The following is a 24,694-nucleotide window of genomic DNA, read 5'->3' as shown; positions in this document are numbered from 1 at the left end:
TTGGGTCTGTACCATCCTTGTTAAAGTGTTTGGGTTCATGCATCCCTCTGTAAATGTCTGTCCTTTTCCCCCTCAGGACCATGCAGACTCTGCAGAGCTCGGCTGTCCTTCTGCTTTGTAGCTTCCTGATTGGTCTGAGTTACTCTCTGAACCCAAGAGACCCCAATGTGTGCAGCCTGTGGGAGAGGTGAGGCCTGTTTGACTGTGATAAACAAATAAATGTCACTGTTTTTATATCCAACTGAGCATATTTTCTCATACAGTGTTGCATACATATTGCTGAAGGTTCACTTTATGGTTTTAACAGCATTCATGAGGAAGTTGATCAAGACAGTCTTTTATCAAATAAACTTTTAAGAAATAGAAAACTGCATTTATGTGTGTGCATACTTGCCGTAGTTTTATGATTTCTCAACAAGCAGACTAAGAGAGTGAATATAACTTTTGATGTGACTATGTGTTTTGAATAAAGTCTAAGAGTCCACAGCTTTGCTAGCTCACGATGACAATGTTAGCATGCTGATGTTTAGTAGGTACACAGTAATGTTTATCATGTTCACCATCTTAGTTTAGTGTGTAGGCATGCTAACATTTGCTTATTAGCAAAGTACAGCTGAGGCTAATGGGAGTGTCATCAGGTTTTCAGGTATTTGGTAATAAACTGAAATACTGGTCAGGTTTAAATTTTGTCCTGATGGTGGCGCTGTAAGGAAAGTCAGTGCTGCATTTAATTTCAAACAATCCAATAGTTGTTGAAACATGTGCGTTCGAGAGGACTGCGACTGACTTTCACCGACTTGATAATCTAACGTAAACTGCAGGTGACTGCAGGGGCGGGGAATAAACACAAGGCCGTCAAGTCGGACACATTCTACCTGAGTTAGCTTACTGTGAGCTGAGATCAATGGCTGATCAGCCAAAAGAGATCAGGCAAAAGGTGGTTCCAACTTTGTGCAGCAACTGCAGCCGCTTACAGCTGCCTTGCTCCTGCAAGGTTTTAATGTCATGTGACATTACGTGCACTGCGCAGCACCGCGCCGCATGAAGTCAAACGCACCTATTGACTCAAAACCACAAATGTCAACCTCATGGTGGTGCTAGAAAATTGTTTAAAATGCCTGTAATAATTTCCCACAAGTCAAGGTGATGCATCCACATTGCTTGTTTTATTCGACTATCAGTCCAAAAAAAAAAAAAGCATCAAATCCTCACATTTGAGAAGGGGCTATGACTGTACAAAATGTTGTGGCAATACATCTAATAGTCATTAAGATATTTCAGTCTGGACTAAAGTGGTCAACTGACATTGCCCAGAGCCACTACACCACTAGCATGGCTAAAATATAATCCTACCTTTTCAGGCAAATAACATTGTCCTAAAGTTAAACTAATCTATTTTGTTTCAAATAAACTTTTCTATTTCCTCTGACTGTGAATGTGTTCTGCTTTTCAGCTTCACCACCTCAGTGAAAGAGTCCTACTCACATCCTTACGACGCTGTGACAGAGGAACCCTGCTCGGACCCTCGGACCTCCTACAGATGCACACGCCACAGGTAGCAGTAGCTTGATGACTCATTTCCTGTTGTGCTGACTTCCTGTTCCTGTTAGTGGAGGGTCAAAGCCTCCTGTTTGACTGTTCTTCCAGGATCACCTACAAGACAGCCTACAGGCAGGCAGTGAAGACAGACTACCGCAAGAGGTACCAGTGCTGTCCAGGCTATTACGAGAGCAGAGACATATGTGTCCGTAAGTAGTTATGGAAACCTTTTAACAATCCACTCGCCTACATACTTATTATGATACTGAGACAGACACTAGGAAGGTTAACAGAGAAGTGAAACAGAGGAGGTGGAGAAGAAAAGATTTGACAAGATTCAATCCTGGGCCAGCAGGGAATCATCAGAGTTCAGAGAGGTTTTAATCTATGGTTTTATACACCATCACCACAATAGAACATTGATCCACAGGCCTGAGCTCACTTATAATAAGCACGCAGAGCAATCTTTCTTTTCCCGGTCTAAATGTAGTCAAATCTAAATATATAGATTCTAAAAAATACTGGAATCCACATTAAATGTCTCAAAGTCGTGTATAAACAGCATTATCAAGCACTACCACAACAAAGGCATTAGCAATATATGAATAATAATATAAATAAGGTTGTAAAAAAAACAAAACATGTGTATATATATATATATCTGTATTTTAGCCAGGCCTGAGTCTGTTTGATTGATCTGTATCTGACAAAGAATGTAATAAAATAGATATTGAAAGGGAGCTTTTAACAACACTGTAAATCTTTGGGAGACTGAATCTGATTATTTACTATTTATAGCAGTATTCTGGTTCCATGTAAGCCATCACAAAATTGATGTGGAAACCCAGTACTGGACAGTATAGCCAGGTGCACATGTGGTGGACCCTACCTAAACAATGATGTTATGTTATGAGTAATACTATTGGCAGTAATCAAAATGGCTGCTTAGGTTGTTTACAAGTTAAACAATGTTAGAAAGAATACAGTCATCACATTTCTCACTCAAATTATTATTACTCGCAGTAAGTTTTGTTTTTTTGTGTTTTTTTCCATGTAATGTTCACGTTAAATATAAGTAGCAATGACACTGGAATTACCACAATTATGGGTTCTATTCTAACTGGGGCTTTTCATGCTGAAAATGCACATCATATATGGCTCTACAAGCTGGAAACTAAACTTTGTGTTGCTGTCACTCTGAAAACCCTTAATAAACCCATCTTAGTAATTTTCATATTTTCATTTCAGTTCAAGAATTTCACATCATAACTAACCATCTGTTACTGATGAAATCAGAGGTTTGGCAGTGCTGTGTGGGCATGATCCTGAATACTAGCAGATAACTATGGTCGACACTCAGTTTGACTAAAACAACCGGGCCAGTGTGCCTTTATGTAATCAAGTTCCATTAAATATCATGTTCTCCAAAACAAGAGGGCTGTTTAGATGTCAGATCATCCCATCTGGTTAGGTTTTTTGATGAGGATATTTATTTAGTTTTGGTTTGTAAGGTAGAAAAAATAAAGCATGACAATGAACAAATTACACTTACACTAATTACTTTTACTCATTGAAATATACAGTGTCTGTATAGAGTTGTGTAATTATTTAATAACAATACCATTTAATTTTTATTAGTTGGGTGTTATTTTGATATACAACTGGGATAGTTATTCTTGACATATCACACTTTGCAACCATCAATATTACAGAATATTTCAATGTATTGTATATGAAGCTTGCATATTTATTTCTTGCAACAAATAAAAATGTAACTTAGAAATGGTACTAAATGAAGAGCTGTTTTGAGCATTTGAGACCCTCTTGATGTTGATTTATCGTACCTATGCTTGTTTCCACCCTATTTGTTATAAGAACTAGGTGCTTTGCGCTGTATCTTTAGGTTTTGGTATGATTGTGTCCAAGCATACATGCTATACCAAGGCTTCTTTTAGTAATCTTCAAGTGACGATCGACATTAGTATGAGTTTTCTTCATCACTAACAAACTGAGCTTTTTATGGGACTTAGGTAATGATAAAACCTCTAACCTCAATGCTAATCTTAACATTAAGTAGGCCTACTTTAGCATAAAATGAATTGTGAATTAGTTATGTATCACAATAAACAGGGCAGTATTTATAATTAAAATACGTATTTGAAATATAAAAAGGGATTTTGTCATTTGTATTTGGGTTGATGAAAATGGCTTCATATTTTGTATCAAAATTAGTGTAAATTTTTAATCATGCTCAAAAAACTATGTGAAATTGTGTAATTACCTCTGACACTAGTATTAAATTATACTGTAAATAGAATATTACACACTGTAGTTTACAGCAGCAGCCATAGGCCTGGACAAGACTGAATTCATGACAGAGTATATACAGTCTTATACCGTTGGCATGTAGTATGTTAGTAGATACAAACACACACACACACACACACACACTACATCATACAGTTATTAATTAAGTTCGGCAACAAGGGCAGTAGACAAATAAGCTTGTAATTCATTTGTAATTGCAAGGAGGAATGTGTTTTTGAAGGAAGGAAGAAAATTATCATCAGAAGACAGAGAATGGCAGCACCCCACCTGACATAATGTTAAAGGCAGTCAGGCAGGTGAAGTTGAAGAACAAATCAATCAGAAGTACAGCTAAGGATTTTGACATGAGCTGCTGACATCTCTTTTGGCCTCATCTATGTGGAGCCATTTTCATACAGTATTGCAAAGGAGACATGGTTTAAGTGTGTGAAATGCAACAAATGGGCCTGCGATGCTTGCATTAGTCATATACATATGTACGTTACAAAAATGCAGATTGTTGCATTAGTGTTTTTAAACACCACATCTGTTTAGTTAAGAAGTTATACATTTAAGCAAGTTATCTGCAGCATTACATTCATTTACCATAGATCTATTTGCACTCCAGAGAACATTTGATTTGAAAGTTCAAAAAAAGAGGTTGTGCCACTTAATGTGTGCTCTGCCAACATTTTTGTTTTGAATTAAATTTTTTACTTTCCAAATTCTCTAGGCTTGATTGTTGATTGATTTTATTTTTAGTTCTGGTTACAATTTGAAATTGAAATCAGTGTTCACAATTAAGTTTACTAACTGTTTGATAATCCAGTCTGACTGCCAATGGGGCAAATTGTCACATGTGAGCACTCTCTATTCAACAGTCTACAGCTCCATAATGAGATAAGATAGGAAGATGTAATGAATACAAAACTTCTGCCCAAGACTTCAGTCTTTCATTTGGTTTGACATTTGTATTGTTGTGATGTACGGTGCTCAGTAAATATTAGACAGTGTGAAAAGTGTGACAACATACCCCGCTCTCACCTATTCAGAGCCAGTGAGCAAGGGACTTTCAAACTAATAATGTGCGATAAAATAATTGTCGGCGATAACGCGTTAACGTGCCCAGCCCTAATCAAAATGTTTTAGTGTTTTGTATTTTGTAGTTTCAAAATACTGTAAAATACTTTGTGAGAAGTCTATGTGATGACATCATTAAAATGCTGCCTCTGATAGGTGCCTTTCCATCTATTTTTAGCATAAATTGCTACAGTTCTTTACAGTTCCTGATTTTAGTACCTTAACTGTCATTCTAACAGGGCTCACAATTTTGTCTAACGAACAAGTCTTAAAACCAAATGTACTCACCAGAGAAAGTGAACAGTCAACTGCTAAGAATTAAGTAGAATTAAAATGGCGAGATTAGAAACAGGATAATGTGTTCTTTAAAATACTTTCAATTATAATATAACTAATATACAACTAACATAGCGATACGCCTGTGTGTGAGGTTAATACCATAGCTCTACGTTGTTTTGGGTTTCCACAAAATCGTTTTGCGCATTAGGCCTATGATGTTAACAGGCAGATTAGTTGGCTTGCTGCAGTTAAATATCTAAGTAAGAGAAACCTCTATGTAGGCAACACAAGTTGATTAGGATAATATGGCCCTGTGAACCTAAGTCATATTTGAACAACTATTGCTTTGTGTTGTTGGCCACAAATGACAGAGAAAAGAAAAACAAGTCAAACATCACAGTCTACATGCTACACTAAGAATAGTAGTAATGGTGCTTTCAGACCAAAAGCAAAGCAAGCGTTCGGGGCAGTGAGTTTACATACATACATACACACAAAGTCAATGCAAAGATGTGTAGAGCCGTGATTTTCTGTCGGGCGGGCATGAAGCGACGCAAAGGGGGCGGTGCCGGCGACGCAATGGCGAAGCGAAGGAATTCGCATGAGTTGAATATTTTCAACTCAAGCGAGAAATTCGCATGAGGCTGAGTCATGATAGCCTATCAACGTAGAGATTGTCCGTAAGTCACCGACGGCTTTAGAGTGTTGTGTGGAGAGGGCCAGGCAGAGCGGGAGATTGAAAATCTGCTGGCCGACTGAGAGCTGCTAAACTTGGGCTTTGGACAAATAAACACCCGTGGTCAGACTGGATTATGCTCTGACAACTACACCATTTGCTCGAGGGAGGAGCTCGGAGTAAACTGCTTTTATTAAATTAGCTTTTTACTTTAGTTTTTGTGATTACAACGTTGATTTACCTTCACTCGAGCTTCTCAGCAGCTAGATTCCGTGCACATCTGGTTCCAGTGTTAGCGTCGTTTGGCACTAACTTCATATTTATATAAAAACCGGACAAAGCTGGACATTACTTGGAGAAAAGAAAGCGAGGAGGTTGATCTTCCTGGTGAGTTCAGAAAACACGTGTATGGAACTTTATTCCAGCTATCGTTGTACTTTACTGGGACCAAGTTAGCATAGCATAGCCCTGATCGATCCAAACTCATTCCACACTCATTCAGAAAACAAACATTTTAGAAGTTGTTGTCGTGCTGTCTTGCTGACAGACCTGACAGACCTGACAAAGCATGAATTCATATGTTTAACAAATCTGCATCATATTGTAGTTATTTCGGCATCAGTTTGATCCGTTTATTTCCATTTAATCACAGCAACATGTTTACTTTGGGTTCATACAGCTGTAGTAATGGCGAGTTGTGTTTATTCGCGTTATTGCGTTGTGTGTGCACACTCAGAAGTTGTCCAGCAATAAAACCCCTGCGAGGAAAGCGTTGCGTGGATTAAATTCGTGTTTAGTCTGAGTACCGCATAAGACTCCCCTTTATGTACATGTATCCCCATACAAGTACAATTTTTGCCAGGGGCAGACTGGTGGCCTGCATACTAATTTAGCCTGCCATTGATAATCCTGAACAAGTATTTAACATCATCTAGCAACTTGTGTCAGCATATACTTCACTTCACTTTCTACAAGTGCAACTCTGCTGACAGCTGCTGTGCTCATCTCATCTTATCAAATGAAACAGTCCCTTCACTCATGGTTTCAGTGGTAAACCACCACATCAATAACAATTACCTACAAAAAACATTATATTCTAAGCAGACACGTTTTAAGAATACATCAGTCATGAAGTAACATTTGTATTTCAAACAAATGGCAAACTTATTAGCAAATTTGAACAAAACTCCCTTCACTGCTATGCATCATGGAAAGTCTGAGGGGCGGACGTCACCAGAGTCAGAAACTAATAAATGGCTTAGGACAGACCTTTTTTAAAACTATTTGGTACAGTAAGAAGTTAAGTTCAAACAGCAATATTAGGCTATTTTGGCTCAAATGTTGAGTGTCTATAGGATAAGATAATACAATCATGAGGTAAATTAAAGCTTTGTATGATGAGAGGCCCGCAGTCTCTCAGACATTGAAAACCCCTGCCATAGACCTGGTAAAAGGTTAGTCCACAAAAAAGTTGCGGTTTGGTGGTTTGTGTGGCCTGGGATTGAGTCAGATTCCCGGCCTAAATTCTTGTGCCAGTCCGCTCCTGATTTTGGCTGTATTATTTGTGCCCCCTTCAAAAATTGCTTTTGAGAAATTTTATGTTTATTTTCCCCCCTAAATGTTAGATGAAATTTACGCCCATGCCCATCCCTGACGACGGGTGCAGTAGTTAAAAACAGATTAAAATGAAACCATACATGGCCTCAAAATTCTACCTTAGCTTTACAAACCTTCTCATACATCACTGTATTATCTCAGAAATGCATGATGGTAATAACAAGGTCTCTGTGCTTTGAGCTTGAAAAACTGACATTTTGAAGACGTTCAGCAGAAATAATATGCATTTTGGGTTGCTTGTTGTTGAGCCACCTTTCATAGCCTTGGTGTGTATTTATGTGTGTAGGTTTTCTTTTGTAGTCAAACACAAAAGCCTTAGTTTTTTCTGAAATCTGAAAAGCCAAGACGGAGCCCACTGATGGCTGTTTTGAGTTTTATAATAATAATCTTTAACGTGTCATCAATGACTCCTCCAAAACCCACTTTCTGTGCAATATTTTTTTATTTTAAAAAACATATAATTAGATATAATTATGCTTACCTCCTTCATTTGATGACATGTTAGCCTTTTCTTTTCCAGCCTCTAGTATTCACACACACCTTCAACTAGAAAGGAAAATAATCAAGGAGAGTATTGTTTGGATGGAAAGAGAAAAAAAGTGCATATACAGCACGTGGTTCTCTGTGGCATGTGGTTAGAAAACACTTGTCTAGTGTAACAAAAAATGAAGAGATCTCTGGCAGAATCATTAGCCTTCAGTCATAAATGCATGTTTGAATTAACTTAATTAATAGCTGAACCATTTATGATGCTGGCAAGCACACAACTCAAAGACTTTCTTTCTAAGAGGAAGCTCCTTGACAGTATGAATGGCATCTAACACTGGTGCTTTCAATTTTATGGTTGAGCCCAGCTGTTGGGCTGTTCATGATGGGTGTAATACATTTAGAGGGAAAGAATGCAATTCAGTTGAATAGCCTTTTGACTGAATAATAAACACCCATGAAATAGTGCACATTTGAAATAGAGATAACAGGCACATTAATAGGCAATGTTAATAATAATAATAAACATTTCTGTAGCAGTCGTCTTATACAAAGTGCTTTGCATTTGAGAGAACCAAAAACGCAAACACATTATACAAACAGGAAACACATAGTCTGTAAAAGGAAATGTATTTTATTACATATATAAAATGTTGTGGTTGATACCTAGTATGTATCTGTTTAATATGTCCTACGCCAGTGATTCCCAACCAAAAGGTACATCTGCAGTTACTTGGGTGTACGTTTAAAGATCGTCGGCCTTTCTGTGTGGAGTTTGCATGTTCTCCCTGTGTCTGCGTGCGTTTCCTCCGGGTGCTCTGGTTTCCCCCACCATCAAAAACATGTTAGGTACTCCAGTCAGTGCCACTGACTAGACACTGACATATACATCTGGAGTTGGACCCCGGGCGCTGCACAGTGCCTGGCCACTGCTCCCTTGACGGATGGGTTAAATGCAGAGAATGAATTTCACAACATGTATGTGACAATAAAGGTATATTCTCTTCTCTCTTCTCAAATTGTTGTAAGACCAATCTTCAGTATATTCATTGCCACACTAACAAATAAACAAAAAGCTACACTAGGGTCAGTTGCACAGGACATACCTCCTACCAACTTGAGGCAGTTGTAACACCATGTGCTGCAATTGAGATTGTGTGAAAACTAGTTAACACATGAATAGCATTTGTTTTCACTTAGAGATAATAATACCACTTAAAGATGGGAGTAACACAGTACAAAGCTGTTTGTGTTCCATCTTCAACAGACTTTCATCAGATTTTTAGTGTAAAATAACATCCGGTCTGATTCAAATGAACACACCTGAAACATGACAGGTGCTGTTGACAGGAATCATCTGACTGGGCGGTGACAGAACAAGTTTGCAACAACCGCTGCCCTGTACAATCTGATCTGTACTTCCAATCCTGTGCTGCAGCTTCAGATGGCTGCACGCCTTGCACAATGTCATCCATTGCATACTCAACATCTTCAATTGACTAATCTCCACAAAGCTGGTTCTATTATAGTGTGTTTCTCATCAACAGCTCGCTGCACCAAGGAGTGTGTCCACGGTCGATGTGTTGCTCCAGACCGTTGCCAGTGTGAGGGTGGCTGGCGAGGTGACGACTGCTCCAGCGGTATGAATCAGCCTTTTCCCCTCACTCAGACATTTCCTCACACTCGTTTGCTTTTTTCTCCCATTGCTTTCTCTTTTTCCCTGTTTCTTCAGGTGCACACACACACACACACACACACACACACACACACACACACACACAAATAAACTTCACATACACAACAGGAAATGACAAATGGCCATTAGTCAAGTGGCTGATCTTCACATACACGATCCATCACAAACTGAAGGCCTTTCCAATGGAAACAGCAAGGGAGCATTACCGCATGCACAGCAATGAGTCATTGATGTCAACGTTAGTCCAGAAACCAGTTTACTAGACCAGAGGGACACCGAGCTGCACCTCCACCTCTCACTCACAGTTACTATTCAAAATTAATAATAGCTCAAATTTTGAGCAACTTTTCATTAACAACATCGAGGTGCTCTAAAGTCAAAGGAATAAAACAATCAAATGTAATAAAAGTGAAAAGTCAAAGGCAAACGTGTAACAAAATAGCAAGTAAGAGCAAAATACTGAAAGGAGCCACAGTCAATAAAGAAGAATTAAGAGAGAGACATTAAACCTGTGCCTTCTACCCATTAGGACTTCTTTTACAAAACAACAGTCAGCAGAAATGGTTATATAATAGTTATTCAAGGCACCAGCTCAGAACAGTGAGTCTAACCCTGTTTGTCTTGACTGAAATCTCCTTAAATTTGATCGTTCAAACAATGTGGAGTGTGAAACCAGAACCACATTTTGCAGGGCTGCTGGTGCCCTCACTAAACTTAAGTTTTCCACTACCTTCAGCCTATTTCATCGCAGTCAGCTGGGTCAATAGTACACAGCCCCCACCCCCCAACCCCATTCCTCTGCAGAGAAGAGGAATTAGCTCTAACGGGTAGTGGCTGATGTCTTGACAGGGGGATGATGGGAAGGGGAAATGGAAAATGTTACCCCACTCTCTCTCTCTCTCTCTCTCTCGCATGGCCCAGTTCTCTCCGTCTCTCCTTACACTCCCTCCCTCCCCTAACCCTCACTTTATTTTCCCCCCTTTGTTTTCACTTGTTCACTCTTCTCTTCTTTTCTCCTCCTCCTCCTCTTCTCTCCAGCCTTGGCTCCACTGTCCTACAATGGAGTCTTTTTGGCAGAATGAGCCCTGACACTTCCTGGATGCCGGTTTGTTGAGCTATCTAACTATGGGAAAGAGGAGAGGGACCTGAGGTTTTCATACTGAGCACTCTTAGGACTGTTTGCCCATGAATATGGAGAATAGAAGAGAGGAGGGGGAAGTGTACCCAATACTCTTTGCTCTATACATGAAATAGGGTAACAAAAAGAGAGAAGGGATGGGAGAGAATGGAAAAACAGGAATATGGTGGTAATGACAATGAAAAGCAGGAAAGTGGCTCATTGTAAGCTAGAAAATGTCATGTCAAAGTATTTTATGCTTTATGTAAGCCTTGTTTTAGAGCATATTTTGATCGAGGAAACCAGAGAGCTGAAATCAAAAATGAACAGCGAGGGTCGGTTAGATGTCCAAGAGATTACGTGGAGTTTGGACGCAAAGCAAAACCCAAACCATTGCTTTGACAATTCTCAGGGGAAAAGGAAGAATTTTCCCACCATATCAGTGTGCATTCCTCATAAAGGACAGTTAAAAGATGCCAATTCTGAAGTGTGTGTCAATCAGTGGGTTTACATGTACACAGTGTTACAGATGCCGGTTAATTAAAAGAGGTCTGCATGTTGTCAAAAGTATACTGTAACCTGGAGGAGGCCTGGCTTGCAGTAGAGCCAATGGCATACAGGATGATATCAGCAATAAAAATACACTGCAGTGCTAAATGGGAAAATAAATATATATTTAAATAGGTAGTAAGTAGCAGAGGCCTAATTCTGATCCTCGTTAAGAGAATAGTCTAGAAATTGTAATGGATTTTTTTTAATTACACGGCAAAGGCCAACATTAAGAGTTAGTCCCCAGAATTCAGCAGTATTTTGATTTCAGGATTATCTGGATAAATACTTGACTGTTGGAAAATAATGTTAGAGTGAACTAATCACCCCATCTCTGAATATTATTTGTCAAAATAATTTCAAAACAGCTAAATGCATGGTGACAATATACTACAGTGATTACATATCTAATGCTCACTGACAAAATATTTTTGTGGTCTGAAAGTGCAAATCTCAACAACATTTCAGAGAAATCGCAAGAACAAGTAACAAAACAAACTGACAAACCAACAGAATGCGCTGCTCTAGTCTGGTTGGAAGTTAAGGTTGATGAACACCAGTCTAGCCCCATGGATGAGAGTGGGTGTTTAAATTTAAAATCTACTATCCTGGGACCAAGGGTCAAGATGAAGTTAGCCTGACATATAACTTATTTATTTTAGGGCATCAGTTGCCAGTTGCCAGCATTCATAGACCTCCAGTGCTTGCTGATTCTGGAACAGGGGGTTTTCTTTGAAAACAGACTTTTCCTTAAAAACTTTGTTTGGTACTTAGAAATAACCCTACATATTCATGACTAAATAAGCAACAATCAAAGTAAAACTTTTGAGTGAGAAAGTGAGAAAAATTTGAACTTTGTGACTATGTGACCTCTTCCCCTCTCAACTAGTAAGAAGAGCACAGACAAAAACACAAATACAGAAATCTGTGTAATCATAGTAATAATCAAACATGATTTATACATGTCATTGAAGTCCCACATTTTAGGGATGGGTATTGCTACTGGATACCTTTATGGTATCGACCTAAACAGCTCAGTATTGAGTAGCGAAACGTCTCCAGTCAAACCAGTACTTCAATCTATACTTTTTGTAACCAGATCGAGGCAAATAAATTACTATTTGTATGGTTTTGCTCGCAGCCAAACACGCAAGCAACACACTGAAAGAAAGAGAGCACGCCTTTTATTTTTCCTTATGTGCCTGCACCATAAACTGTATTAAAAAAAGGCCTGCACACGCCGAGTCCATGTGTGATTTTAACAGCTGCTCATCTGTTGCTGAGCTTGGCTTTCCGTTGGTTTCATCTTCTGGTATCATTTCAATCAAGCGCTTTTGTGCGCAGCAGCGATCAGCTGATTTTACTCATGGAGGCTCAGATGTAGTTGGCTTAATCGGCTGGACGTGCAGCCTCTTTTCCTCCGTTTAGTGTAGTTTAGTGACTTGTTTAAACAGACTCCTTACTTGTTTTATACTTGACTGTCGTTTTTGGAGGAGGTTGTTTGCGACTCACCAATAAAGGAAAAAGCACCCACGGAGATCTTTCAATTTAGTTTATTGATCGAAAGTTAACAAAATAATTTTCTGTTGTTTACTTTCAACACACATCAAAAAATACCTTAAATTCATTTCCCACAACTTATTTGGTCACTAAACTATTTCACTCCTCTCTCATTCAAATATAAAAAAATGCACAAGCTGTAGTCTTTCCCCATATAATACTACCTGTGATGATGAACTAATTAGAGGAGCGATCGGATACAATTTCCCAATACTTTTATGCAACAGTTTGAAATTTGAAATAATAAAAAAAAAAAAAAAGATAACCTTGCTTGTCCATAACAAGAATAAAAATAATAGGCTACCAATCAACTACTATGACTTCAACAGGTGGCATTTTATGCAAGGTATCAAATGAAGTACTCCATTGTTATCGGTATCATATTAAGGGTACTGGTTTTGGTATCGTCAAATTTTAAATGATACCCAACCCTACCACACTAACAGGAAAAATTGGCCATGAATCCTCCTTTCATGTAAGACAATTTTGGGTTGATCAGTGCTTAAAATGATTAAATCAAAGTTAGACAGACTTAAAAGGGATAGTATTGCAACCCAATAGAAAAAAAAAATCTGTTTTCCTACACAGCCCTGGCTCTGTAAATAGAAACCAGAGACAGTGGTATGAACCTTGCTGCACAACTTTGCCAATCAGCAATAGTGGCGTTAGTGCTTGCGCACAGGACTGATGGGAGGAGGGAGCCAGCCGGAGAGAGAGTTCCATACACCAGCACTTTTGAACGTGCTGGAATCCAGGCACTGTGATGAAGGAGAGGAGAGATGGCTGAGATACAGCCAAAGAGAAAAAGGGTATGAAGAGTCTAAACTGAGAAGAAAGTTGTATGACAAGGCACAGGCGAAGGCGTTTCAACACTGGAGCAACCTCAGAGATTTTAAATTTGGGGGGCGGAGCTTCTGAAGGGAGGGGTGTATTTGTTTGCCAGTTGAGTTAGTTGAGTTCAAATATCTACAATCCTTCTGCAGAATCACTTACACTCCCTTCAAGCTAAGGTACCGGTAAGTGTATTTGAAGGTAACAAAAGTCAGCAACACTGTTAGAGAATGCTGTATGTTTATATGCAGATAAACAAACAGATGGAAAGAGTTTTGATGTTTGTAAGTTGAGGGCTTGAACTCAGCCAGCTGGTTGCAGTAGTCAAAAATCACACTTCCAAATCTGGTAAATTTTCACCCATTCACTCATCTACCGTCTGGATGCATCACTCCTGCAGACCTTTCAGTAAATCTCCCCTGCTGTCCTGCTGTGAGAATGTCTGTGTAAACATAATCTCTGCTCCAGATGAGTTTCTCATTACTCAACGTGACACACTCCGGCAGGACCCCTCTCCAATGCCCACACAGAAAACAAGAGAAGTTATGATTCATTTAAACAAAAAGAGTGAAGGGTCCTGCTCCAAGTTAGTGCAATAAACATTACAGTCCATGGCAGTGTGCTCCAGGCCATATTTGGCTCTACTCTACCTTCTCTGTAATTATTGTCAAAGCAGTGCTTGTACTTTTCAAAGCTGTGGCAGGGTGGATTTGCAGCAGAGGTAAAGGTAGGGGGGAAAGTGGAAACATGGACATATAACATTTGACGTGTAGCTCAGGCCTTTGGTGCACAGTTGATTATTTGCATGAATGCCTGCTGCTTACAAAAAGAAAGATGATTCACAGAGGTCAGCATGAAATTGTTGGAATCGTTTTGAGTTTGAGGGAAGATAACTGAAGCCCATCCATGTGTTACGTCAGTGCTATTGGATATCACAGTTTCTTGATGATGTCCAATGTCCCAGACAGTTGAAGTTATTGATGAGAAATTTGAAGAATGCACCCTTGACCAATCTGGGTTCTCACAAAACGACCCAGTGAACTGAGATCTTCATCATGAATTGAAATCCAAACCTTGTGTGAATCGGCATGCTAACCCCCCAGAGCCAACTCTTGGGCTTCTGTAAAATGAACCATTTAAAACTCCTTCGTCCTGTGAGCTCCATGCAAATCTCCCTGCCAATTTGAAATTACTTATTGGTAATAGAACACTTCTGGGCTAAAGGGTTGGATTTGGATGTGGAAGCATGGTGGAGATCCAGTTATGTGTGGAAGAGCTAGTATTTTATGTCATCCCTAAGCACTTTTCCTCTCTTGTTTCTGTTCTGTTATTCATTGCATGTTCTGTTGAATTTAATCAGATTTGTTTCTCCATGACATGATATTACTGTAAATGTACACCATGGTGTATGGGAGGAAAATTTAATGAGGAAAAACAGAACTGACTAAATGATCATACTTGCACCGTATGCAAGTTACAATAATCATGCGTAATCTTATTTTGCTTCACTGTTTTTATTTCATTTCCATCATTACAGGCTAGGTTTGACTCAATGTTTAGAGTAGAAGGCGTATTTCTGGAAGCTGACTGGTTGGAATTACTGGAAAATGTGGGCAATTAAAGTGAAACCTCCCTAGGTGTGAAATTTTAGATAAGTTTTAAAAAAGTGAGCAAATTCAGTAAATTCCATTTCATTGCATACATTTCTCCCACGTAGCCAGAATGAAATAAGTCACAGTAAATTTTTAAAGACAATTCTGCATGGCTTTCCAGAAGAATTAGAGGTTGTGTTTCAGTTTGACTAAATAGAGATTGATTATATATATATATAAATAAACACTTTGTCCTGTTACCTTTCAGCCTGTGATGACAAACACTGGGGACCAGGCTGTAGTCAGCAGTGTAAGTGTGAGAACGGAGCTCTCTGCGATCCTACCAAGGGGGCATGTCAGTGTCCTCCTGGGTTCATAGGACGCTACTGCGAGGAGTCCTGTCCAGCAGGCACTTTCGGGAAGGGCTGTCTGCAGAGGTGCAGGTGTGGGACTGGAGGATCCTGCGATAAAGCAACCGGAGAGTGCTTATGTCGGGACGGATTCACTGGGACTTTGTAAGTGTACAAAAATAGATAAATATTAAATTGTAAATGTAGAAAAACATTGTTTACTTTATTTCCCAAACAAATATAGCATTTTGTAGTGATTCCCATTTCCACTGTTTTAATTTAAGTCAAAATATTAGTACAAACACACAAATAAGTTAAACCTAGCGTCAACAGCCACGCTAGCAGCACTGTGAGGCTGTAACGGTTACTTAAACGCAGTGGTGCTTTGAGCTCAATGCTAACAACATGCTACCATGCTCACCTTGACAAGGAACATGCTGCTGGTTAACAAGTATATTGTTTACCGTGTTCACCGAAAGATTAGTGTGTTAGCATGCTAACATGTGATAGGAATGCCTTTTGTTTTTCCAGGTAAACCAAACAATTGGACAAAGTTTTGCATAACAGTAGATGCTAAGAGATCACCAAAGTTATTACAATTCATCCCTGAGAGGAACATGGACGTCTGTACCAAATGTCATGGCAATGGATCCAATAGTTGAGAAATTTTACTAAATACCAAAAATGTTCATATTATGTTGGTGCTAATGGAAAACGTAAGGGATCATAAAAGTCATTAGGACTGATGCCCAGGGAGATAATGAATGTACAGAATTTCATGGCATACTGAAGTTTAAGATATTTATGTCTGAACCAAACTGGTGGACCAACTGCATCCGTACAGTCATTTTTGGTATGAGCCAGTTAGAGTATGTACAGTTGATTATTTCATTTCATCTGAGACACTTTCTAACTCAGTTCATTACACAACACTTAATTACACTTTACTCCATTATCTTAAATTTTCTTAGGAGGTCTGTCAGACACAGATCTGTCAGTTCATACCAAGTTATTTGTCTCAACTTAATTTTTAGAAGGAAAAAAAGACCCTGCGGTACTATAGTATAATCCATGAGTCATCTATTACACCCTGTTTTTAGATGCCCCTGAGGATGAGCAATGAAAATTCTTCCCCACTACATATTAGTGGAAACTCTTATACTGCCAGAGTGAAAGAACAACACATCACTTTGAGCTAAATAAAAATAGGGGCTTGGCAACTGATTATGGGATAAAGCTCCTTGATGAATTTTGTATTTGAGGTCTGTCCATGTTATTTCACCTCAAGGGTGTATTAGAAAATATACAATCCCAACATTGAATTGTACAACAGGTAGTTTCAGCCAAGTAACCTGATTAGTCGAAAAACACAGTCCAACTGTGCTGATGATAAAGTCTTATATTACATAAATATCTCAACATTTGTGTTCAATAATGGAAGAAGTAGTCAGTTTTAAAAGTAATAATACCACACTGTAGAAATACTCTTTTACGCAACAAGTCCTCCAAGCTAAACGACAGAACAGGTTGCTTGTCAATGTTTCCTAAAACGGCGTTTTAGGCAACCAGACTTTAACTATATTATGTATGTCACTTGACGTAAGTTACATGACAGTAAACTGTTGCAGTTTGCTTAGATTTAGGCAACAAAACTACTTTTTTAGATTAGGGAATGCACTGTGGTTGGTTGGTTTGGGTTACGTAAGTCACTTAAAACTCAAAATAACTCAACATTTACTTGGTTTCACATGAGACTAACACTGTTAGTCATTGTTATTGTGTCATTGTGTGATAGTCCAGGGTTTGACCCATCCACCTCCTTTTTACTTAAAAGTATCAGCTTCAAAATGTAGTTAAAATGCCAAAAGTAAAAGTAGTCATAAGCTGGTAAAAATTACTTTATTTACTGCTGGGTAGCTTGTGAATTTCCCCTGGGGATCAATAAAATCTTTTACTATAGTAATACATCATAATTTGTTGTTGATGATAGTTTGTATTTTTAAGCTGAATCTGCAAAGTAATGAGAAAGTAAAGTTACGTTATCAAAAAAATGTAGTGAATAATATTTGCCTCTGAATTGTAGTGGAGTAGATGTATAAACTAGAAGAATTTTTCTTTAACACCATGGGAATGTCCTGGGAGACATGGAGTTAGGGTTGGTCGTCTCTATTTTTATATCATCTGATCATGGCTACTTGAGACCATCGATTAGCTATCTGATCGCCAGGGGGCGGGGTTACGTTGCTGCAAGTCAGTGAAATGCCAGCATGGAAGAAACAGACTTACTAGCTTTATGGTAAACCACCAGAAACATCTGTGTGTTTTAGACTAAAGCATCCTTTCCCCGCAGCTGTGAGAAAGCGTGTCCCAGGAAATGCCAGGCACGATGCTCCTGCCAGAATGGTGGGATCTGTAAAGGCAAAGGGATCTGCGCGTGTCCGCATGGATGGACGGTACGTTTTCAAGTTTGCACTGACACCATCGGTTGCCAGATTTTAAATAATTTCTTGGATTCCAGCTGGATCCAAACAGACAAGCAGTCTCTTCTTCTTAATACTGACTTACTGGTATTTCTAAACACATTTTGAAGGCAACCTGTCATCTCTGGAGACATGCAGATGCGAGCTTTTCCACTAATGTGAAAAATTCATTATGCGGTTTCTTTTTTAGATGACATGCATGAGACACATGATTGCGATCTCATCAGAGAGAGTAGAGTGGCAATTTTGGAGTCTCACTCCTGTTTTTGCAATGGCGCATGTGCATTTACGTTGCAAATCTTTCTGCCTCATGAATTTGTTGTTACTCTGCAGGGTGCAGTTTGCACAGAGCGATGTCCCGAGGGAAAGTTTGGACCAAACTGTGCTGAGGAGTGTGTATGCCACAACAGCGGCAAATGTGACCCTAAAAATGGACAGTGCCAGTGTGCTGAAGGTTTTACTGGTATCAGGTGTGTACGTGCAAGTGTTTTATGTGACTGTCCTTGGGCATGGGGCAGTCGTATAGGTTCATTCATGTCAAAGGACATCTTTCTCCATTGTGAGTTAAGAACACAAAACTCTTGTTTTAAAACTGCTGACTGCTCAGTTTGTTAAGCCATGTCATCTTAACACAATAGAAAATTGAAGTTTAGATTCAGTTTGTGGTTTGCGGGGGAAACAGATGTGCATTACTTTCCACTTGTCCAGCTTTTTTGTGCATCTAGAACCTTCTGTGTTACTTCCTGCAGGTGTAATGAGGAGTGTGCTGCAGGTACTTATGGTGAGGACTGTAAAGGTGTGTGTGACTGTGCTAATGGTGCGCGCTGCTACAACATTGATGGAGGCTGCCTATGCGAGCCAGGCTTCAGCGGTACACACTGCAGGGAGAGGATGTGTGAACCCGGCAAATACGGCATGCACTGTGAACGCTCGTGTCTCTGCCAAGACAAACACACACTCAGGTGAGTGGGTGCTGTCAGAAGAAGAAGGATGAGTTTTACTGTTTAAGTCATGGAAACATTTCTCTGAGGCAGTGCTTCTCTGGAGGCAAAAATGTTCCTGTTTTGGTTCAGCTAAGCCTCAGTGAGCAGAGCCAAAGAGACAATTTGGGGCAAGATAGCTAGCTACTGGCAGCCATATTTAGACCTTAGCTCATCCACTCCTTAGAATCAAGTCCTGGTTGGTTCGCCCAGTGTGGGGTTTCAGATTTGTGCTGCTTTTTGTGGAAGGTGTTTTACAAACTCAGTTACTCACAAAGACTTTTCTTGTAAACATGAAAACATACTGTTTTAGTAAGTTGGCTCTGTTAACTGTTGAAGACACAGTTTTGCCTTCTAGACAGGGCTAACGCTAGCCACCTAACTGGAAAAGAAGAAACCTTCTTGATAACTGAAGGCCTGCAAGTTTGATAACTAGATTGGCAGGTAGTTTGAGCATGTTAGCTAACTGTTAGCAGTAGACTGAAGGTTCTCTTAGTTAATTAGTTTAGTTTAGTCAGTTTGGTTTCATAATACCATAGCTAGCTCCATTCCTAGCTCCTATCTGTTTTCACTAGGCTTTGCCATAGCCTACTGAGGTTGAATGGCTCCACACAGTCTGTGGTCATTAAAGGCACTACATATCCATGCTAAACCCACAACTGTGTTTTTATTTTACCTGATTAGACCTCTCCGGTTGCACCTGCCTAGGTGGAGCAACTTACACCTTCATCATTCTTATATTTGTACCTTTAGTTTGGTGACCTCATGTAAATTCAGCCTAAGAGGTCTAATCAACCTGAATAATTGAAAACACCTGTGTTAGTGTGCATGTTCTCTAGTTAGCTTAGTTATATTGCTTCATTGGCTCCACCTGCACCATTTCTGCACCTGTCAAAAATAACTGTATAAATAAATGTGGTAGTGAAAACACCAAAGTACTAGTTTTCAGTACATGTATGAACAAATCAAATATTTTTTAAATGAACTACTGAATCACCATTGTCACTCACAGAATTGTCTTTCTGTGAATTTTTGTTGTTGCTTTTTCATATTTACCTCTGTCTTCATTATGCAGCTGCCACCCAATGAAAGGAGAATGCACATGCCAGCCAGGGTGGGCAGGACTGTTCTGTAACGAGACCTGCGCTCATGGTTTCTTCGGTCATGGTTGCCTGGAGCCATGTCTGTGTGTGAATGGAGGGGTGTGTGATAGTGCCACTGGTCATTGCCGGTGTGCCCCCGGGTTCACGGTGAGATTAGCATGATTTATCTGTTCAAGCTTATGAATCAATTACATTTTCTTTTCAAGTTCTGTGTTGGTATGTTTAGCTCTCAAACCTAATGACCTATTTTTACCAGATTCTCATCTTTTTTTTATTAAAGTTAATATTAGTATTTATTATTGCAGGGAGTTCACTGTGAGAGTCCATGTAAAAGTGGCACCTACGGCAAGAACTGCTCCCTGGAGTGCTCCTGTAAAAACTTTGTTGACTGCTCGCCAGTTGACGGGACCTGCTTCTGCAAAGAAGGTAAAACAATTCACACAGAGAGGGTCACTGTTAAAAAGGAAATGCTTGACAGTCAGTGCTTGACCTGTTGACAGACTGACGAATGCATGACTGGAGCAAAATTTGTGAAATAACTTTCTATCAATTATGGTACCATTCAAAAATGGCTGACAGTCCTTTGTGTGTCTGCAGGCTGGCGAGCGCCTGACTGTTCCACCCCCTGCTCTATGGGAACCTGGGGCCCAGGATGCAACGCCACCTGCCACTGCGCCAACAAGGCAAAATGTAATCCTGTAGATGGATCCTGCACCTGTACAGCCGGGTGGCAGGGGGCGCGCTGTGACCAACCGTGCCCGGTAAATGTCTTGAAATGAGACTTCAAAGATTGTCTTATTTGTTTATGAAGTGATAAAGAGGTGGGCAAACTGTTAATAAAAGATCCATAAGATAACATGAAATCAGTCTTTTTATGCAGTAATTCCATTAGTCCAAGACAGGATACAAGGATACAATAAAAGCAGCCTTGAATAAAAATACAAAAAAACCACTAGTTTGTTGAAAGGTTGGTAAACACCTCTAGCGAGTTATATTTGAAAAATGCACACAACCACCAATACAGAAAGTAATTTGTTTAATTTCATGAAACTTGCATCATTTTGCTGTATACTCCAGTAAGAATTTTAAAATTTTATCAGTCAGAAATGGGTAAAAGGCAAATAAAAAGGTAGATAAGATCAGATAGAACTTTATTCATCCTGGAAGACATGTTGTGGCCAAGTTGCTCGCTACAAATTAGGGTGCAATGCTTTAATGGAAATATCCATTAAATCATTTCTTCTCTGTCCTGGACTCGAGCCACAGCATTGCATGAAAACACATGCTACTTAAAATCAAACTGTAGAAGATATGAAAAATGCACTATATGTTTATTTGATGTCAAGCAGAGTAGATAAATGAACCGTAATCGTTGATAAGACTAATACATACATCATAAAGCTAATAATTATATAAAAAATGTCAGTTTTGATTGTACAGTCTGTAGAAATGTTGTCCAGCTTTTCATCCCATACCTCACCCTCTGTATGCTTTAATCTGAGTTTTGGACATGTGCCCCTCTTGTCTTTGCCATGCCAACCCTCCAGGCTGTCTATACAACAACACATTGCCAGTGTAGTATTTTGTCTGACTCTGACTGAGCTGGCTGAATGTTGAAGAGATTCCCCTGACAATTCTTTGCCCGTTGGCATTTGTTCACATGTGCAGATGGACACATTTGGGCCAGGCTGCCTGAAGAGGTGTGATTGTGTTCATGCCGACGGCTGCCAAGCTACCACTGGGAAGTGCCACTGTCGGCCAGGTTGGTGGGGTAAGTGATGACGTCCTCCTGGTGTCGCTGCCAGCTTGGCTTTGGTACCACAGATAAGTCTGGTCCAACAGAACTAAGTGAGCCACAGGTTTTAAACCACTCTGTCTCTCTTTGATTATGATTGTACTATTCTCTGACTTAAAGGACCACCATTGCATATGTCTGACCATTAACCTCGGATCACCTATATTTTACATAACTAACCATTTGTTATTTTTATGTTTACACCATTACAAATAAAAGTCCTGCATCAAAAATTTGTTAAAACAGTAATTAAAACTTTAAAAGTACTGAAGTACTATGGGGGGGGGACTTTGCTGTGCTCATTGATCAAACAGGGTAATCACCACATGTTTTAGCTGAATCTCAATGAATGCTACTTCTGCTAAGTGTAATAAACTATTAAGGACTCTAAACGTTCAAAAAATATATACTTTGAATCATCTATCACCATTGATGAAGCTCACGAAGGATATTATAGCGTTTAAAAGCATAATTTGGAGGTGCATGCAATTCTCGCCAGGCATGCAAAACTCGGCATAACACCAGCTGCTACTGCCAGTGATGCTTGAACTCATCGGGAGAAAGTTGCGTAGTAAAGTAGAGTAGGTAATATTACCTTTTTAAGGAGTATATGCTGAGTAACTAGTTGGTAATAACTATATTATTTCTGAGTAACTTGCCCAACACGGAGTTGACAATAAGGATCGGATAAATTGGGTTGGCCTATGTTTTGATTATTGCTTGTTATAGGCTATCCAATGTTTACTTTGACTTTGCTGTCGATTCATCAATCATATAAGCTAAATAGGCTACACTTTGCCAGTTTAATCAGTTTGTCGGGGGGTCTCTATATATTTTCCTGCTTTTTTGCCCTTTGCCAATCACATGCCTGCATTTTATGTGTTAAAACCAAACCTGTAAATGAACTATTAACTAACTTACTTAATTAAAAGTACAATATTTCCCTCTCAAATGTCGTCGAGTAGAAGTATAAAGTTGCATAAAATGGAAATAGTCAAGTAAAGTGTAAGTACCTCAAAATTGTACTTGTACAGTACTTAGTTACAGCTGCACGCAAGGGCTGTCATGAAAACGCTCCCTGTTGCTTTGGAAAATGCTCTAGAAATGGGTTGTTATAACAAATCAGTCTGTGTAAAGTATACACAATGTTTGGTTAATTGACTAAAATATGCAACACCACTAGTTATTTCAGGACACTTACAGATTATATATACTTTAAACTCTGAAAGGAATCTTTCTTTACCTGGACTACTTTAATTTTACTGATTATATTTGCTTACATTTATGAATGCAAGACTTTCACTTGGATGGAATATGGGGCAGTAGATTATATCTCCACTGTAGTATTTCTAATTTTACTTAAGTAAATGATATCAATACTTCTTTTAACACACTGAGAGTGGGCCTACACTGCTTCATTCATCCATTCTCCATTTTATTTCTTAAGGTTCTCGCTGTAACGAGCCATGTCCAGAGGGCCTGTGGGGGCGCCACTGTAACCAAACCTGTTTCACGCGTTGCCCCAACAGTGACACGTGCTTGAGGGAAACAGGAGAATGTGTGTGTCGCCCCGGCTACTGGGGAGTTACCTGTCAGAACAGTGAGTGTTGTTGTTAGTCAGCTGACACGGAGCAAAAATCAGATCAGCTCAGTGTACTGGTTTTACTGTGTAACTGACTCGGCTCACTCTTTAACGCTCTGTCTCCCAGAATGCAGAGCTGGTATGTATGGTGACCAGTGCAGCATGTCATGCCCATCCTGTGGCCAGTCGTACCGCTGCAACCATGTGACAGGAGAGTGTGATTGCCTACCTGGACACACTGGAACCAACTGTGATCAAGGTTGGCATTAACAATAATAACAATCAATAATCATACACCTATGTGCACATCATCTAAAACTCATTTAACATATGAGCAAGTTCAATCTCAGTATAAGCTACTGCTGGTAATTTTATATATTGTGTGTTTTACAGTTTGCCCAGCTGGCTTTTATGGCAAACAGTGTTCTGAAGTGTGTGTTAACTGTGCCAACAACTCCACATGCGACCACAGGGATGGTCACTGTGAATGCTTGCCTGGCTGGACTGCTACTGACTGCTCCATCCGTGAGTGGGGAAAAAAAAAAAAAAAAAAAATTATATATATATATACACATCATATAGCAACTACAAAAATGCATTTTCTGGAGTAAAGTGTCCCTGATTGCTCACAACAAACATCCAAGAGGGTCCTCTAGTGTTAGCATTGCACCCTGTGAAGGAAAGGCAAGAGCAGGGGTTCAAATCCGGGTCTACAGGGTACCAAACTTGCAACTTGACCGCAACGCCAAAGAGCAAGGCTCGTTGGTATGGCAGTCAGCGCATACTCAACCGTAGTGACGGTGGTCGGTCACACACCCACTTTCACTATTTATCCCAAAGCTGGTGAAATATGACCACACATGTAGAGCATTTATTATCTTTGCGCTGTAGTTAAATACTTGTATGGTTGTGAAATGTACCTTGTGTTTTCCAGCCTGTAGTCCAGGACGCTTTGGCCCGTTCTGTACTCAGACCTGCTCCTGTCCGACCAACCTCATCTGTGACCGGTTCACTGGAGACTGTGTGTGTGAAAGTGGAGGAGATGACTGTAAACTAGGTAAAGATACAAAACAGG

The 24,694-nt window shown here is 39.6% G+C and overlaps 1 protein-coding gene across 1 annotated transcript in view; it reads left to right on the top strand.

Annotated features, from left to right (window-relative positions):
- LOC119897135 (platelet endothelial aggregation receptor 1-like) overlaps nt 1–24,694 on the top strand; it is a 55,573-nt gene that overhangs the window by 22,035 nt on the left and 8,844 nt on the right. The window contains 16 exon segments of the mRNA XM_038710713.1: nt 77–187; nt 1,454–1,555; nt 1,648–1,748; nt 9,532–9,624; nt 15,598–15,844; nt 18,030–18,132; nt 18,493–18,629; nt 18,909–19,121; nt 20,215–20,389; nt 20,548–20,668; nt 20,840–21,003; nt 21,911–22,013; nt 23,485–23,637; nt 23,747–23,878; nt 24,013–24,144; nt 24,554–24,676. Of these exon segments, the coding sequence (XP_038566641.1) occupies nt 81–187; nt 1,454–1,555; nt 1,648–1,748; nt 9,532–9,624; nt 15,598–15,844; nt 18,030–18,132; nt 18,493–18,629; nt 18,909–19,121; nt 20,215–20,389; nt 20,548–20,668; nt 20,840–21,003; nt 21,911–22,013; nt 23,485–23,637; nt 23,747–23,878; nt 24,013–24,144; nt 24,554–24,676 (2,206 nt within the window). The 5' untranslated portion in view covers nt 77–80.

Source organism: Micropterus salmoides, unplaced genomic scaffold, assembly GCF_014851395.1.
Source record: "Micropterus salmoides isolate LMB-PRFRI ecotype aquatic unplaced genomic scaffold, ASM1485139v1 Ms_hic_scaffold_11, whole genome shotgun sequence".
Classification (NCBI taxonomy): Eukaryota; Metazoa; Chordata; class Actinopteri; order Centrarchiformes; family Centrarchidae; genus Micropterus; species Micropterus salmoides.
Note: the sequence above shows the minus strand (reverse complement) of the source record. Positions and strands in the feature narration are given on the sequence as shown.